General features: G+C 39.8%; 1 protein-coding gene across 2 annotated transcripts; it reads left to right on the plus strand.

Annotated features, from left to right (window-relative positions):
- Positions 1–894: 894 nt before the first annotated feature.
- Positions 895–9,802, plus strand: znf622 (zinc finger protein 622). Of its 2 annotated transcripts, none has more exons than XM_040049387.1 (7): positions 895–1,027; positions 1,750–2,332; positions 2,516–2,800; positions 2,974–3,136; positions 3,279–3,394; positions 4,382–4,525; positions 8,651–9,802. In XM_040049387.1, exons 2-7 carry the CDS (start codon positions 1,756–1,758, stop codon positions 8,782–8,784), a joined length of 1,419 nt encoding a protein of 472 aa, XP_039905321.1. In that variant the 5' UTR covers positions 895–1,027; positions 1,750–1,755; the 3' UTR covers positions 8,785–9,802. The 2 variants fall into 2 exon arrangements, with proteins under 2 accessions (XP_039905321.1, XP_039905320.1); XM_040049386.1 differs by having other exon boundaries at positions 896–1,027; positions 1,750–2,338.
- The last annotated feature ends 6,642 nt before the right edge of the window (positions 9,803–16,444 follow it).

A 16,444-nucleotide genomic window follows, 5' to 3' on the forward strand; every position in this document is an offset into this window, starting at 1 on the left:
CTTCTTTTTTGTCTTCATTTATTTATTTGTACTATTTGTATTTTATGTTCTATTTCTATTGTATATTAATTGTCATCTGTGTGTGGACAGCAAAGAAAGAATTTCGTTGCACAGAAAAATGCCTTTTTTTCTTTGGACACCTGACAATAAACACTTAGAATCTTAAAGCAAAACTCAGGGAAGCAGAGGCATATGAAAAGTAAGTAAAACAAGATGTCCATAACCGAGGCTCTAGAAACTGCCAAACAAAGACAGCTCTGGGAACTATAGTAGTAATATACCACGGAAACAGAGGCCAAGAAAATAAATGGCCTGTTTGGATCCAAAGATCCATTCAGTGTGTACACTCAGCTACAAGGGAAAATGTCACAAGGGCAGACCAGAGGGAATAACAATCAGGATGCACCTCCAGAAGATAAGACAGGTGTTGAGAGCAGTGGGAATAAAATCCAACAGTTCAAGCCTATACCCTTTCAGTTTATCATCCAGGTTAAACTGATTACCATCACAGATCTGACTTAAAAACAAAAACAAAAAATCTGCCCACAGTTAGTGGTTAGCACTATGGCCTCACAGCAAGAATATTTGGGGTTTATCCACCAGCTGGCCACGTGTCTGCGTGGGTTCTCTCTGGGTACTCCTGCTTAATCCAAATGTCCAAAGACATGTCTGTGTCTCTTTATATGTCTCTCTCTCTATATATATATTTAGCTCTCAAGTTGTTTTTCCAATTTTTAAAAAAAATATTTTTTTTAACGGCTAGCCCTTGTTTTACTTGAGTTTCAGTTCACAATTAAAGCTTTTTGTTAAAGGTTTAGCCGTCCTTGTATAATAGGAACCGTTTTATACACGGTAGGTGGCAGTGTTGCGCCAGATCATAAAAAAACCCCACCACGAAAAAGAAGTTCAAAGTTCACCAGGAAGTCATCCTCGTGTTTTTGTGGTGTAGTTACGGCATTGAGACAGGTGCGCACATACCAGAAAGTGATTAAAACACCTTTTTCGGAGAAGTCATCTCATTGAACAGGTGAGTAAATATTGGTGGGGAGTCGGTGGTGGTAATGTGCTGCTGTCGTCATCGTCACCGTTACAAACGTATGATTTTAGCTGCTGTTAGCTTCGGTGTTTGCGCTAAAATGCGTGAAATTTCCGAGCTGGTTTCTGCCCAGTACGTTTATTTCGGAACAGCGTAGCGCCACCGTGTAAACACTGAATGTTGTAGCAGCTATTTTAGATTCAGTGTGCGTGTAGTATCGTTAATAATCTGCGTGGTTAGGTAAACACGTGACTTCACAACGCTAACCGGCTAATGGCTAGCTCTGTATGCTAACCTCCTAGCTAACATCCATATACAGACGGGTCATTAAAAATAGTGACGTCATCACGTGTCTGAAAAGTAAACGTATAAACATTACACGTGTTTTTCTTTTTCTTTTTTTTTTTAAATATGCATTTTATGGTTATCACATAAAACAACGGTGAATGTTTGTACGTGAATACGTCGTTTTTTCAGTTAATCTTGCATTTAAAATTCAGATTTTAAGGGCTAATTTTAATGGTATCGTTAAGAAGCATCAGAAAGGGCAAACAAAATAAAACATTTGTTAACAAACTAGACATAACCAACTCCAGAGAACCAACTTTCTTTTAAATAAAATTGTTTACGGCTAAACATCTCTACATTGAGACGCCTGTGATTTATTTATTTTTTGTGCTATATGCTGAAAGTAAACCTACTTGAATCCCCAGGTTCCCATGGCCTCATACACTTGTATCAGCTGCCGAGTAGCTTTCGCAGATGGTGAGGTGCAGCGTGCACACTATAAAACTGACTGGCATCGGTACAACTTGAAGCGGAAAGTGGCCGACATGCCCCCCGTCACTGCTGAAAACTTCCAGGAACGTGTCCTGGCTCAGAGGGCCGCTGCTGACCAGCAGCTGACCGATGCATCAGCCACTGAGTACTGCACCATCTGCAACAAGAAGTTCTCCAGCGCCAATGCTTACCAGAACCACCTGCAGTCCCACAAACACCAACAGGCCGAAAAGCAGACCCTGCTCGCTGCCCAGAGGAGAGTGGAGAAGATGAATGAGAAGAACCTGGAGAAGGGGCTTAGTGATGAAAAGGTGGATAATGACGCAAGGAATAAGGCCCTGCAACAGGCGCTGAAAGAACAGCAGAGATCGAGCCCTGCCAAGCAAGACCATGCACAGACCTCACAAGGAGCAACAAAGCAGAGGACTGAGAAGCTGGATAAACCTCCCAGGATGATGTGGCTGGAGGAGCAAGCCAAGAGGCGAGAAAGAGAAGAAGGTGGCACAGCTGGTGAAGGTGAAGGTGAGCAGATTAAATGAAATAAAAAGCATTTCTCAACTGTCTGAATGTCCTGCCGCACCCACAGAACATTATAAACTGAACGTTGACATCAACACTTGCACTAAATTTAGAGGGGAAAAAAGCAGTGAAAACGTCATGTTGTCTTAGTTTGAATGCATTTCCATAAAAATGTTGCAGAAGACTGGGAGGATGTAGATGAAGATGATGAGGGCGATGATGGTGATGAGATGGAGGCAGATGATGAAGAGGAGGTGATGGATCAGGAGGAGGGAGAGTCCACCGCTCTGTCTGACACCCAACCTCCCGCTCTACCCGGCTCCATCCCCGTCACTGACTGCTTGTTCTGTTCCCACCACTCCAAGTCCCTCATGAAGAACGTCACACACATGACCAAAGTCCACAGTTTCTTCATCCCTGATGTGGAGTTCCTCGTAGATCTGAAGGGCCTCATCCGTTACCTCGGTGAGTTTTGACTGTAAAATTGCAGCAGCAAGGCTTGTATTAATATAATGGTGTAGTTACAGAAAGATGTGGTCAGGATTATCACATACATAAAAAATAAAACATTCTTTTGCACATGAATGTTTTTTTTCTTTTGTGCTCTAACAATTTTTTTAAATTTATTTGTTTTACAGGAGAAAAAGTCGGTGCTGGGAACGTGTGCTTATGGTGTAACGAAAAGGGGCGTTCATTTTACTCATCAGAAGCAGTACAGAGTCACATGTTAGACAAAAGCCACTGTAAGCTCTTCACAGATGGCGATGCTGCCCTGGAGTTTGCAGACTTCTATGACTTCAGGTAATAAAGACTTTTAACCAGAGCCTCTCTTTAATGTTTAGCAAATAGGGTCCTTTTTTGTTTAGTGGGAATGGATATAATGCATCTTGCTTCGTTAAACCCATCAAAGGCTCATTGATTTTCACTTTTCTTTTGCCAACAGGAATAGTTACCCTGACAGAAAAGAGGGGGAGGATGCTGAAATGGATGATGAAGAGTTGGCTGATGACAAGAACCTGGAATATGACGACGAGACGATGGAGCTGATGCTCCCTTCAGGTGACTTGAAATGAGATTAGTTTTTATAATTGGAAATCCTGGTCAAGTCTTAAATGTATGTAAAGGAATTATATGAATGCTTGCTCTATAAGCCATAACTCTAAACTTTTCATAGCTAACATAAAAATCGGCACTGATTTGGTTTTTAGTTGGTAATGGGTCACATAGATTCAGACCGCAATGCTGATTGTCCAAATTTAGATATATGCTGTGGTGTATTAACAACAACAACAACCTGTAAAATTATCACATATAAACAATAATTAATATTTGTAGTCCTTTTGGTCAGGAATGTTGAAATAAATTAATTTGCAAGACTCCACCATTGATTTTTTTTGATAGTTTGCTCCGTCTGAAGAATGAAAGTTACTTTCAGTTAACAAGCTGTTGGAATTTGGGGGTTTTAGTAAGAGAAGAACACAAGAAAGATGTGATAAATTCAGATGATTCCAAAATTAAGGAATTAAGGCACATTCTGTAGTTTTAATGATATCTAGTCCTATGAAAATATAACCTGTTCAGACCAACTGCATCAGCTCATAATATCAATAATTTCATAATCATCCCTGTCTGAAATGCTGTGTACATTCTAAATTTACAAATTTGGAACCTATTAAAAACAACAGGCAACATCTTAATGGGTTTAGTAAATTTGGAAAATAATACATATAAGTATGTATTAACTTTGCCGTTTTTGTTGGGATTTTTTGGATAGTAAAAATATTAAATAAATATTACTAAAATCAATGAAAGGGTGAGCCACCAGCAGTACATTTGGATAACTGCTTACTCACTGCTGGCCTCTTCTATTTCCTGTTGATCTTATCTTAAGAAGAAAAATAATTAGCACTTTATCGTTGTCTGATTTGCCTTGTCCGACTGGAAAAACATGGCAGAATTGATTGCTGCTGCAGAACTGCTGAGCAAGTCTTTCTTTAGATTTCTCTGTTGTAACAGAATCCATGTCTTTGCTGTGTGTTTCTTCAGGTGCTAAGATTGGCCACCGCTCTCTTATGAGGTACTACAAACAGCGGTTCGGAGCCCAGCGAGCGGTGGTTCTGACCCACAATAAGAACGCCGTTGGCAGAGTGCTCCGGCAGTACAAATCCCTCGGCTGGGGAGGAGATACAGGTAAGAGTCAGTAAACGCTCGTCAAAAAGCAGGATTTAATTTAGTTAGTAAGTTTTGTCGCAGCTCAATTTATGAATCACTTTTATGACTTTGTGACAGTACAGCCTGCTTGTTCAGCAATGAGTTGTCGACCCTGTTTCCATGTCAAAGCCTTTACTGTGTTAGCTTAGGCTTGTGACTCCTCCACATGCTGCGTAGACTGTGTGCGCCGTTCAGCAGTCATCCTACCCTTGGAGACCATTACTGTTAGCACTATTCTTTTGTAGCAAGCTGAGCTACAAGATGATGATGAAGATGATGGTTAATCAATGATGTTACTATGTCTTAAAAATGCAATAGAAGAAAATAATGATTCTAAGTGTTAAGAGGTTTAGAAAAAGATGTGGCTGTGGAAAGGTTTTTCATAAGAAACATGATTTTCTATAGTGCAGAGCTGAATTTCCTCTGTTTATCCAATCATCTTTGAGGACCTTAGTCCAGATCATTATTCATTTTTGTATCGTTATGCTACAGCCTGCAGCATTATGATTTTCAGTTATTAATCCTTCCTCAATTCTTGTAAATAATACCCAGGAACTCCTGGCAGCTTCATTATTCAGCTGCTGTTGGTGATAAAGGTCAATAATAATAATAATAATAATAATAATAATAATAATAATAATAGTAGTTCCATTTATATAGCCCGATTTAAAAACAGAGAGCCAAACAACACACAGCTATACAATAGAATACAATACAATGTTATATAGCACATTAAAACCCAGAGGTATGCCAAAGTGCTTCACAGAACCAATTAAGAGCAATAACAGATACAAATACAATTAAAGCTGCAAGCAGCGTTACGAGGGCCCTCGCACCCCGGCGCAACGAGCCACGCCCAACACCTACAAACCAGCATGTCCGATCTGATGTCACATTGATGGAATTCATGCATTTAACCACCAGCTAAAATTTAATCTCTTTCAATCATGATTATAGTCGTCCCACTAGGTGGCGCTCTAACCATTACTGACAAATGGCATAACAAACATTTCCGAGCTCAAGTCTCATCACACCTGCGACCTTTGGGAGAGATTGGACATTGTGTTTTTGGGTGACAGCAGATTACTGCTTTTTGGCGAGTGTTTGAAACTCCACGTGTCGCCATGACCGCCCCGTTTCCCTGAACGTAAAAAGCTTCGCAATTTAACATCACAAAGGTCTTTAGATTCCACGCACTGGAGATCTCGTCAATCTGACGAAATCCCTTGGAGGAGTTCGTCAAAATACGGAGCCTGAAAAGAGGGGAAATGTCCCCAAAATGACACATTAATTTTAAAATGGCTGACTTCCTGTTGGATTTGGGATATTGCTCCAAGAGACTTTTTTTGTACATCTTGATATCTTCCATAAGCTTACCAGGTTTCAGACTCATAGATGAAACACAGAGCAGGGGCTGATGTTTTGAAATTTTGTAGGGGGCGCTGTGGAGCCATTTTCTGCTATTCAATGAAAATGATCACAAAACAAGAGCTTTCATCACATTGGAGGTGTGCGCCAAATTTCAAGACTTTTTAAACTTTCCAAGCCCCTCAAAAGCCACTTCATCTTTCATGGTGAACTGCGTTGCCATCAGGGTGTGCCGTTCAGTTTAAAGTCACAATTTTTGCACTGAAGCATCACGAGGGACTGATGGTGATATTCACCGCTTTTGAGGTGGCCACGATGAACCTGTGAAAATCAGTACAACAAAGTGTAAAACATGACATTTCCTGTTCCCAAAAGGTGGGGCTCTCCCTGATGTCAAATGTGGCAGTTGAAATATGTTCAGGGCTGGAGCCTTATCATATGTGTGCTCTTCGGTCCAGATCGGACAATGTATGACAGAGTGAGAGGCAATAAGATTTTCATGGCGAGTCATCGAAATTCGCCATGGCGCCACGGCCTCACCGTATCCCGAAAACTCTAAATCTCCGCAATTTAACATGGCCCATGTGTGTAGTTGACACTGACCAAAGATGAAGTTTATGCAATCAAATCCCAAGGAGGAGTTCGCAAAAGTTCGAGGCATGGAAATGGCAAAATTAGAGCCAAAATGTCACCTTCACGTCTAAATTGCGGACTTCCTGTTGGGTTTGCATCAATGGGCCCAGTGACTTTTTTGTTCGTCTCGGAATGATACACACGTGTGCCAGATTTCATACATGTAGCTCAAACGATGTGTTCGTAGGGCTGCATTTAACAAGGCATAAGTGGCGCTCTAGAGCCATTTCCCAGTGCTCATATGTAAAACAATTAAAATACAAAATTTTTCACCAGACCTGATGCGTGTGCAAAATTTCATGAGTTTTTGAGCATGTTTAGGCCCTCAAAAAGGCGCTTGTTTTGCCTGAATGATAAGAAGAAGAAGAAACGGAGCAGATACAATAGGGCCTTCGCACTCTCAGTGCTCGGGCTCTAAATGGCAATATATTTGCTAACAATAAATCGCAGAGCAGAAGATCAGTGTCAACACAACAAAAAGAACAAAAACACCACCTTCTGGCACTATTTGGCAACTGAGCTTTACAGTTTAATTCTGAAATACGCTTTTACTCCCCAAATTACTGAGTATTAATATGATTGCTTGGATGATTATCATTAGGCATCAAAGTTGGACTGGCTCTGCACCAGGACTTGTACTGAGCCAGTGGGAAAGGACTGCCAAAAGAAAAATTCATGCAAAGATTCCCCCCTTAAAACACAAATGGCGATGGACCGAGTAGGTGCCCAGTGGTTGTTATACAATCTAATATTTTGTTGGACCACCTTTAGCAATGCTGCAGACAGGCAGGCACACGGCCCCTACCCTCACTAACAGCTGAAGTAGTTGATGTTCACAACACTGAGCAACACTTTCCAAATGTATATGTATAGTTCTTATCCCAGTTGTAGTAGTTTAATTCTTTTTCTCAATTGTTTTCTTTGCTTGATGCAGACTATTAGTTTGAACCTTCTGAAACAGAATAATCTCTTTCTCACAATCATGGAATATGTCGTCCAACATGTTTTGTTTTGTTTGGGGTTTTTTTTGGGGGGTTTTTTTGTCTGTGTGTGTGTTTTGTTTTTTTGTTTGTTTTTTTTAACCCTCCTGTTATGTTGCGGGTCAGATTGACCCAGAACAGAAGAGATGGCACACGTCATCTGCATCACTACAGAAAACAAAAAAAATCAAAATTATAAAAGAAAATTGTAAAATAATCAATGCCAGTGTTTCTGACACTTTTGGATGAGTAAATTTGCCCCAGGTCAAATTAACCCAGGAGCATAAATGGTGTTCCTGGAAACCAACATAACAGGAGGGTTAAATGCGAAGCATCAGTTAGGATTGAAACATATTAGTCACTGTTAATTATGTGGTTCTTACTTATTTAGTAAGTTAAACCCATTTGTAAACAGATTTGGTAGCTTTGCTTTGTTTGGCTGTCTTCTGTGGAACAAACTAGACTATTATGCACAGATAGGACCAACAACAGTGCTAGCTGTTTGAAGTTAAGCCACACATGCACAAATGATTAACTACCATTATTTCAGTCATATAACATTTATATTAATGTATAAAATGTCAACCTTTTTTGGAGTGGTAAAGGCATTTAAAAAAACACTTTTGCTCAATATTTGCAGGGACATATTGAACAATTATTTAGCATCGAGACTCATTTTGGTAAATTTCTAAGGAGTTCCACAGAGCATTGTTTGATGGCTTTAGATGTCGTTGGCTTTGCATGTTTCTCCTCTCTTTGCTGCACACTTTAGTGGCCCTGCTCCATGCAGCTCATCGCAGACTGTCCCATTTGGGCTGTTAAATAATGGCAACAATTTTTAGCTTTATTACTGTGGCCAGAAGGCGAACGTGTTACATTTGACTTACAAATAATAATGAAAATGTATATTTTAAGACCAAAAAAATGGTCACAAGAATCACTTATGACAAAATGTTATCTTTACTGTTTTAATTAAAATTTGTGTCGTTTGCTGCTGTCTGTGGTCGATGTGACACCTTGTGCTCATTGTTTATCAAATTTTAACTGTGAGAAAACCTCTGCGATTTGATATTCTGACACACTGCTCACATGTTACTAACTCCCTCATCTTTCTGTCTCTTAGGTAACAGTGCCCTCAATCAGAAACAGAAAGACATGCAGTATGTACAGATGATGAAGTCCAAGTGGATGCTGAAGATGGGCATAAGCCACAACACCATCAAGCAGAAGCACTTCAGAGCCCAAGTTATGTTCTAAACTCGGACTGAATAACAGGACGGAGCTAAATGAGAAAAGGACTGGCAAGCTCTGAAGTTTAACATCTTCACTAACTCCAAGAAATCAGGCAGATGTCCTTGAACAGTGGTAGGAACAGAAATCGGGCTCGTCAAACGCACAGACTGTATGAAAAGGATGGATGTGGCCATTGTGTCACTCACTGCTTTGTGAAGTCTTGTTTTTAAGCCTCAAACACAGAAAATTGTCGGTCACACTTTTAAGCGAGATGTCATAAGTAATGTGTGGATTAGACCAGGAAACCAAAAGATACTACAGGGTTATACTCTGGATCCTTATTTATCACAGGGTAGCCAAGACCTCAAATTACGTTCTTCTTCATCAACTATTTTACTCTAAATACGACCGAAATTCCCAAAATTAAAAATGTTGTGTTAAATATGAGTTGAAACCAGTGAGTACTCATCAGAAAAGGTCATAGATAAAGTGGAAAAATGCAGGTTTCAAGCATTTCTCCATTGGGTGCACCCATCTTTTGTGTACAGCCTATACTGAAAACCTGATTACAGTCATTCTTTGTTGCGTTTAAAGTAATGCACTAATGCCAGTTTTGAGGTTTGACGATTGCAGGGAATCTTTGATGTGGTAAATCTTTATCTTTGATCTTCGATAAAGCTTCTTGAATTTTTTTAGAGCCTTTAATTTACTTTGGTAAAAAAAAATCATCTGTCATCTCTCAAATGCTGCTGTACAAAGTGCAGGTTCTCTGTAAATCTCCTTGAAATTGTGATAGAGATCCTGGAAGCTCTTATCGACTTCATTTTGAAAACAGCCTGTTTGAAAACGGATCAAGGACACGAATCACACTTATGAGTTCTTTTTGAAATTATATAAATCCTGTAAAAGCTACATTACATAAATGATAAGAAACTGTTTTAATACTTTGGACAAAACTTATTTAACTGATAGGATTTCATCTTTGTCGTTCAACATGATCGGAACCAATTCAACTAAATAAATGTTTGATATTTACCGCATACATCGCAGTCTTCCTGATGCAATGTTTCCTTATTTTTTTATATTTTGTGTTTAAATAGAAAAAAACTGAATCTTTAAAATCAGCATTGTTTTGTTTGTGCTTAAATCAATCAACTCCTCATCCTTTCAGCAATGTGACGATTGCTTCGCTTCCAACTAGATGAAACAGGCCTTTCATGAGACATACAGTCAGGTGCATACGTTTTGTACAGTTACCACAGTGGATTTTGAAGCAAAAAAATATTTATAGTTGGGCAAAAGAATTGTATATCGTGATAACGTCAGTCTGTCTGGAGGTTTCTTCGTCTTAATAGCGTTCTGTTTCTCTCACGTCCCTAATTGTTGTTCGGGGATCGTCTGATTGTTGGGGGTTTTCAATCTCAGAAATCGGGTATTTACATTGGAATATAAAGTGCCTTTCAGCCAAATGCTGATGTAAATGGACACTTATGCAACTTCAAAATAATTCTGTTCACCTAAATATTTTGAAGACAGCCTCTTAGGCCCAAGACTAGTCTCAAGATCAGAGCTTCTTCAACAGCAGGACGAGGACTTACGTGGTATCGTACAGGTGATTGCAATGTTGTGGTTGACGGATATACAACTATCATTACATCCAGTTCACACCAGTGGTTGAAGTTGGCAGTTATGACATATTTACTACCACATTTCTCTTCTTTGTTTCCCATTTATGTTTTTCTATCATTTTTAATTCACCACAGTCAGAGAAGCAACACCTCACTTCACAAGTATGTACTCTTATCAATGACACTTGGATGCTTGTTACTATATTTATTCTTTTTCATTTATGAGAAATTTGAAAACACTTTTTTCTCCTCAGTGTGACATTGCAATTTTCCTCCCATGATCACTCTGCTGCTTTCAGATACGTCAGATTTATCAATGACTCTGAGCCTCGTGCAGATGATGTAATCGAAAGCCGATTGGGCTTCGGCAGGATGCTGACCCACCGCGCTGCCACATTAATGAGCTCAGTTACTCCATTTGTTTGTGGTGCTCCACTTTATCTTTGGCAGGCTCTCCACTTCCTTTCGCTGGCTGGGAGAGTGTTTGCGGCTCGATGGTTTCAGGGGTTTAGGGCTCTTTGCCCGTACAGCACACCACTGTTTGACATAGTCGACAGGAAAAGCAGAGGAGGAGGGGCCATGCAGACTGGCCGACGGCGAGAAGGAGACTAATTGATCAGGATGACGTGGAGAGGGATGGGGCAGATGACTAAGAAGCGTTAGCACAGTGGAAGTCATTGGAGGAGGTGATGCTAACTAGACAGACTTCTTTCTGATGGTTGATACAGGTTGTTTTAGAAGCTGATGATGTAGAACACGGTCTCATTGAACATTTTTGTGACAAATCTACCTCAGGGTGTTTTTGTGAAATTAAAATGGAATTAAATAAACCAAATTCATGTAAAGACCCCTCCTCCCAAACGAATTGGCAGCTTATTTTCATTAGGGGGTGTGTTTTTTGTTTCATCCACTTAAAAATTGAGTGATTAAAGAGATTTGAATGATTGGATCATAGCTGGGCTTGATTATCTTCCCCCTCACTTTCATGGAAATAATTATTTTTAGTCATGCTGGCAGCATGGCTTCAGGACAGCAGTGTCCATCAACCTGTCCACCAGTTTAGTCCAGACTGAGATATCTAAGATCATACTGGCACTAAATCTCATGCAGATATTATTTTTCCACAGAGGTTGAATCTGATCCACTTTCACAATTCACAGACGTTTCCCCTCGCACCATAGTGAGACTTACATCTTTTGTTTTGAGTGAAATGTCTTTGGTATTGGATGGTGTTCCTTAATCTTTCTCACTCTCGGGATGAGTCGTAGAACGTAGCAATTATCTTTGAGATCAGGTCAGAATTTTTGTTTATCCAATAATTATTTCATAAATGGATATTTCTAATGATTCTCCCTTCAGTACCAACAGAGTTTCAGTTGATATAAAAGGTGACAATGAAAAAAACCAACATGCGGTGTCCTAATAGTGTGTTGGACCAGTACCTAACTCCATAACAGCTTCAAAGCTCCATTGGTTCCTCAAGTCTCTGGAACTCTAATCGATGGTGTACGCAGTTCTTCCAAATGATATTCTTTCATTCTGTATGTTTAAGTTGGAGAGCGCTGTCGGGCACTCCCATCTGCGTTCAGATATGTTCACATTATGTTGATACTCAAACCCCATTGCTGGAGCCATTTTCATTTTGGATGAGACCCCTCCTATTAGAATAGAAATGTTTCATCACTTTCATCACAGGATAAAAGATGATCACTCAGAATACCTTTGTATAGATTTGCATAAGAAAAGTGGAGTGAAAAGCATGCTAGCAAAATTCCCCTCCCAGCAAAGCAGAGTGACAAAATCCTCTCACTGTACCTTCACCTGAAATGATCACTGGTAAATGTAATCGTACTCAGAGCTAAACTCATAGACTTGCATAAAGGATGGATGTAGCCACCATTACATCCTCTACTGGTTGGGAATTTTTAGAGTTGGACCTGACAGTGAAACCGATGCCATCATAGTAACACCGCAAGAAAATATCACGGGCTTTTCCCTGCGGGTCGATACGGCGGGTCAGTTCTGAGGTCTAATATAGTAACCTCAGTAACCACCAGTGAAGCAGGCCCAGCCAGGCTCCACCATCAGCCAGCAGGTCCAGACAGGCTCCACCATCAGCCAGCAGGCCACAGCCAGGCTCCACCATCAGCCAGCAGGCCCAGCCAGGCTCCACCATCAGCCAGCAGGTCCAGACAGGCTCCACCATCAGCCAGCAGGCCCAGCCAGCAGGCCACAGCCAGGCTCCACCATCAGCCAGCAGGCCACAGCCAGGCTCCACCATCAGCCAGCAGGCCACAGCCAGGCTCCACCATCAGCCAGCAGGCCACAGCCAGCAGGCCACAGCCAGGCTCCACCATCAGCCAGCAGGCCACAGCCAGCAGGCCACAGCCAGGCTCCTCCATCAGCCAGCAGGCCCAGCCAGCAGGCCACAGCCAGGCTCCTCCATCAGCCAGCAGGCCTAGCCAGGCGCCATCATCAGAAATTCCGCTTCCGGGTCCCTCGTGGTGGCCGCCTCGTGCTCTCGCTTCAGTATGCCACCCAAGAAAGGCCCAACACCAGAGGAGGTTGAGGACATTAAAACCTCCCTCGGAGCGCTGTGCGGAGACGTGGCAGCAGTCAGGGCGCAGCAGGAGCTGCTTCTGGGGCTACTGGAGGAGGTAAAACAGCTACGCCTCCAAAATGCCGAAAAGGACAGACGGATCATGGATCTCGAGCGGCGGGTGGATGAGCTGGAGCAGTACACCCGTACGAACGACGTGGTCATCAGCGGTATTAAAATCAAGCCGCGCTCGTACGCGCACGCAGTGGCCGGGAACGTCGGGGAGCCCAGCGACGAGGAGACCCGCTCGGTGGAGCAACAGGTGGCGTCCTTCCTCCAAAGCAAGGGGATAGAGATGGACCTGGAGCACATAGAAGCATGTCACTCACTGCCCAGGAGGAGTGACAGACCGCCGGCCGTTGTTATGAGATTTGTCAATCGGAAGAACAAGGTCGCACTGCTGAAACAAGGATGCAAACTGAAAGGCACGGACGTTTTCATTAATGAGCATCTGACACGAAAAAACGCAGACATCGCGAGGAAGGCAAGGCAACTGAAGAAGAATGGTAAAATACAACATACATGGGTAACAAACTGTAAGATTTTCATTAAGCTAAACGGGACACCAGAAGAGGCAAAAGTACTGATAGTGAGGAACATGGAGGATCTGGACAAGTACAACTGACACTAATGTATCGAGGTAATATATAACTCTAATGACAATCAAATGATAAATACACCAACATCTCTAATTACACCAGCAAATGACATGGACATGTTGAAATTAATTCTTCAACAGAAAGTAATTGATCTAGATTGTGAATATAAGGAGCATAATATAATAGATCCAGAAATAGATTCTGGAAGTAACTTTCTCTCTACTTTTGTTAAAAATTGTAATTATTTCACTCAGGAACAATATGAAAAAGAAATTAACCTAGACGGGAAGCTCTCATTAATTCACTTTAACAGCAGAAGTATGTACTCTAATTTTGATTTCATTAAGGACTATTTGCAACAATTTTCTCGCCCCTTTAGTGTTATAGCCATCACTGAAACTTAGTTCAATGTCGATAAAGGAATAGATTTTTGTTTGAATGGATATGATTTAAAATACATGAATAGATTAAATAAGGCGGGCGGCGGGGTTGCTATATATGTTCATAACTCTATCAAATATAATGTTGTAACAACTATGTCTATGGCTATTGATGGAATTTTGGAATGTTTGACTATTGAGATCATGAATGGAAAAAAAGAGAAATGTTATAATAAGTTGCATATATCGGACACCCAGTTCAAGTATTGACACTTTTAATGAATGGATAGAAAAAACGTTTGCTTCGGTGAACCAAAAATTACTATTTATCTGTGGTGACTTTAATATTGATTTGCTAAACCCAACAAGGTTAAAAGCCATTGATGACTTTACTGACACGATGTACAGCTTATCACTATATCCAACAATAACAAAGCCAAGCAGAATAACATCACATAGCGCCACTATTGTTGACAATATTTTTACTAATGTCATGGATTTCCAAATTAATAGTGGCCTGCTTGTCTGTGATATAACTGACCACTTACCAGTTTTTACTTTGTGTGACTGTGATTTAAAAAAAATAGATACCAAGATCATGATAGCAAAGCGAACAATAAATGAAGAAGCAATTCATGCCTTCAATTTCGATTTAGCACAACAAGACTGGAGTTCGGTGTATGAAGAGTCAGATGTGGACAAGGCTTATGACAATTTCCTAGATATTTTTACTATGTGGTACAATAAACATTGTCCTGTAAACGAACACATGACAAAGAAAAAAAAGATAAAAAGTCCTTGGCTCACAAAAGGAATTATTAATGCTTGCAAAAAGAAAAACAATCTGTATAAACAGTTTATCAAAGTAAAAACAAAAGAAGTGGAACAAAGATATAAAGCATATAGAAATAAATTGACTGATATTATAAGAACGAGCAAACAACTTTATTATAGAAGAAGATTATATGAAAATAAAAACAATATAAAAGGAACTTGGGATGTGTTAAACAACTTAATTAAACAAGGATCTTCTGGAACATCATATCCTGAATATTTTACTGATGCAAATGGTGAAAATCACAACATGAGTAATATTGTCGATGGGTTCAATAAATTCTTCATAAATGTTGGCCCTGAACTAGCAGCGGACATCCCGTGTCATAAAAATGAAAATATCAGCAATATAAAATCAAATCCCTTTTCACTGTTCCTCTCAGCTACAAATGAGCAAGAAGTAATAAATATCACATTAGAATGTAAAAGTAAGTCTTCAATGGATTATCACGACATAAATATGTCTGTAGTTAAACAGGTTATTCTGAATATTGCTAGTCCCTTAACATATATCTGTAATTTATCATTTCAGTCCGGTTGTTTTCCAAAAAAAATGAAAATTGCGAAAGTAATACCACTATATAAAAGTAATGACAAACATAGTTTTACCAATTATAGGCCTATTTCTCTACTGCCTCAATTCTCAAAAATTCTAGAAAAACTTTTTAATTCAAGATTACAAAAATTCCTTGAAAAACATAAAATAATAAATGTTGGTCAGTATGGTTTCAGAACGCAAAGAACCACTTCAATGGCGATAATTGAGGCAGTAGAAGAAATTACTGATGCACTGGACAAAAATAAATATGCAGTTGGTATTTTTGTTGATCTCAAAAAGGCCTTCGACACAATTAATCACTCAATTTTATTGGATAAATTGGAAAGATATGGTATTCGAGGGAAAGCTGGTAACTGGTTAAAAAGTTATCTAACGGGTCGGGAACAATATGTTAGCATAGGGCATTACCATTCAGAGAAACTTGGTATTACATGTGGTGTTCCCCAAGGGTCAGTGTTGGGACCAAAACTTTTCAATGTATACATAAATGATATTTTTGATGTTTCTCAAGTATTTAAACTCATACTGTTCGCAGATGACACCAACATATTTTTCAGTAGCGATGATTATACTGATCTTGTAATGACTGTAAACAGGGAGCTACAATTAATAAAAAAATGGATGGACATAAATAAATTATCATTAAATATAAATAAAACTAAAGCAATGTTTTTTGGTAATTTTAAATATAATATAGAATTACCAATTATCATTGAAGGTGTACCAATTGATAATGTGAGTGAAAACAAATTTTTGGGAGTCGTAATTGATAACAAAATTTCATGGAAACCCCACGTCAGACACATAAAAACCAAAATTTCCAGAAGCCTCGCAGTTTTGAACAAAGTGAAACAATTCCTTGATAAAGATGCACTTCGTACTCTGTACTGTACCCTGGTTCTTCCATATCTTACATATTGTGTGGAAGTGTGGGGAAACACATATAAAAATACAACTAATCCATTAGTCACAGTACAGAAACGAGCACTGCGTATAATTCACAAGGCTGGTTATCTAGATCATACTCACAAATTCTTTCTTCAGGCAAAGTTACTTAAATTCCAGGATCTGGTTAATTACAATAC

This window comes from Simochromis diagramma, unplaced genomic scaffold (genome assembly GCF_900408965.1).
Source record: "Simochromis diagramma unplaced genomic scaffold, fSimDia1.1 OVJJ01000355.1, whole genome shotgun sequence".
NCBI classification, from domain to species: domain Eukaryota; kingdom Metazoa; phylum Chordata; class Actinopteri; order Cichliformes; family Cichlidae; genus Simochromis; species Simochromis diagramma.

Bases quoted from the DNA above. Each gene is read 5' to 3' on its own strand.
- znf622 (XM_040049386.1), top strand. From the start codon at position 1,756: ATGGCCTCATACACTTGTATCAGCTGCCGAGTAGCTTTCGCAGATGGT. The intron at 2,801-2,973 runs GTGAGTTTTGAC...TTTGTTTTACAG, and splicing joins GGGCCTCATCCGTTACCTCG to GAGAAAAAGTCGGTGCTGGG. The intron at 4,526-8,650 runs GTAAGAGTCAGT...TCTGTCTCTTAG, and splicing joins CGGCTGGGGAGGAGATACAG to GTAACAGTGCCCTCAATCAG.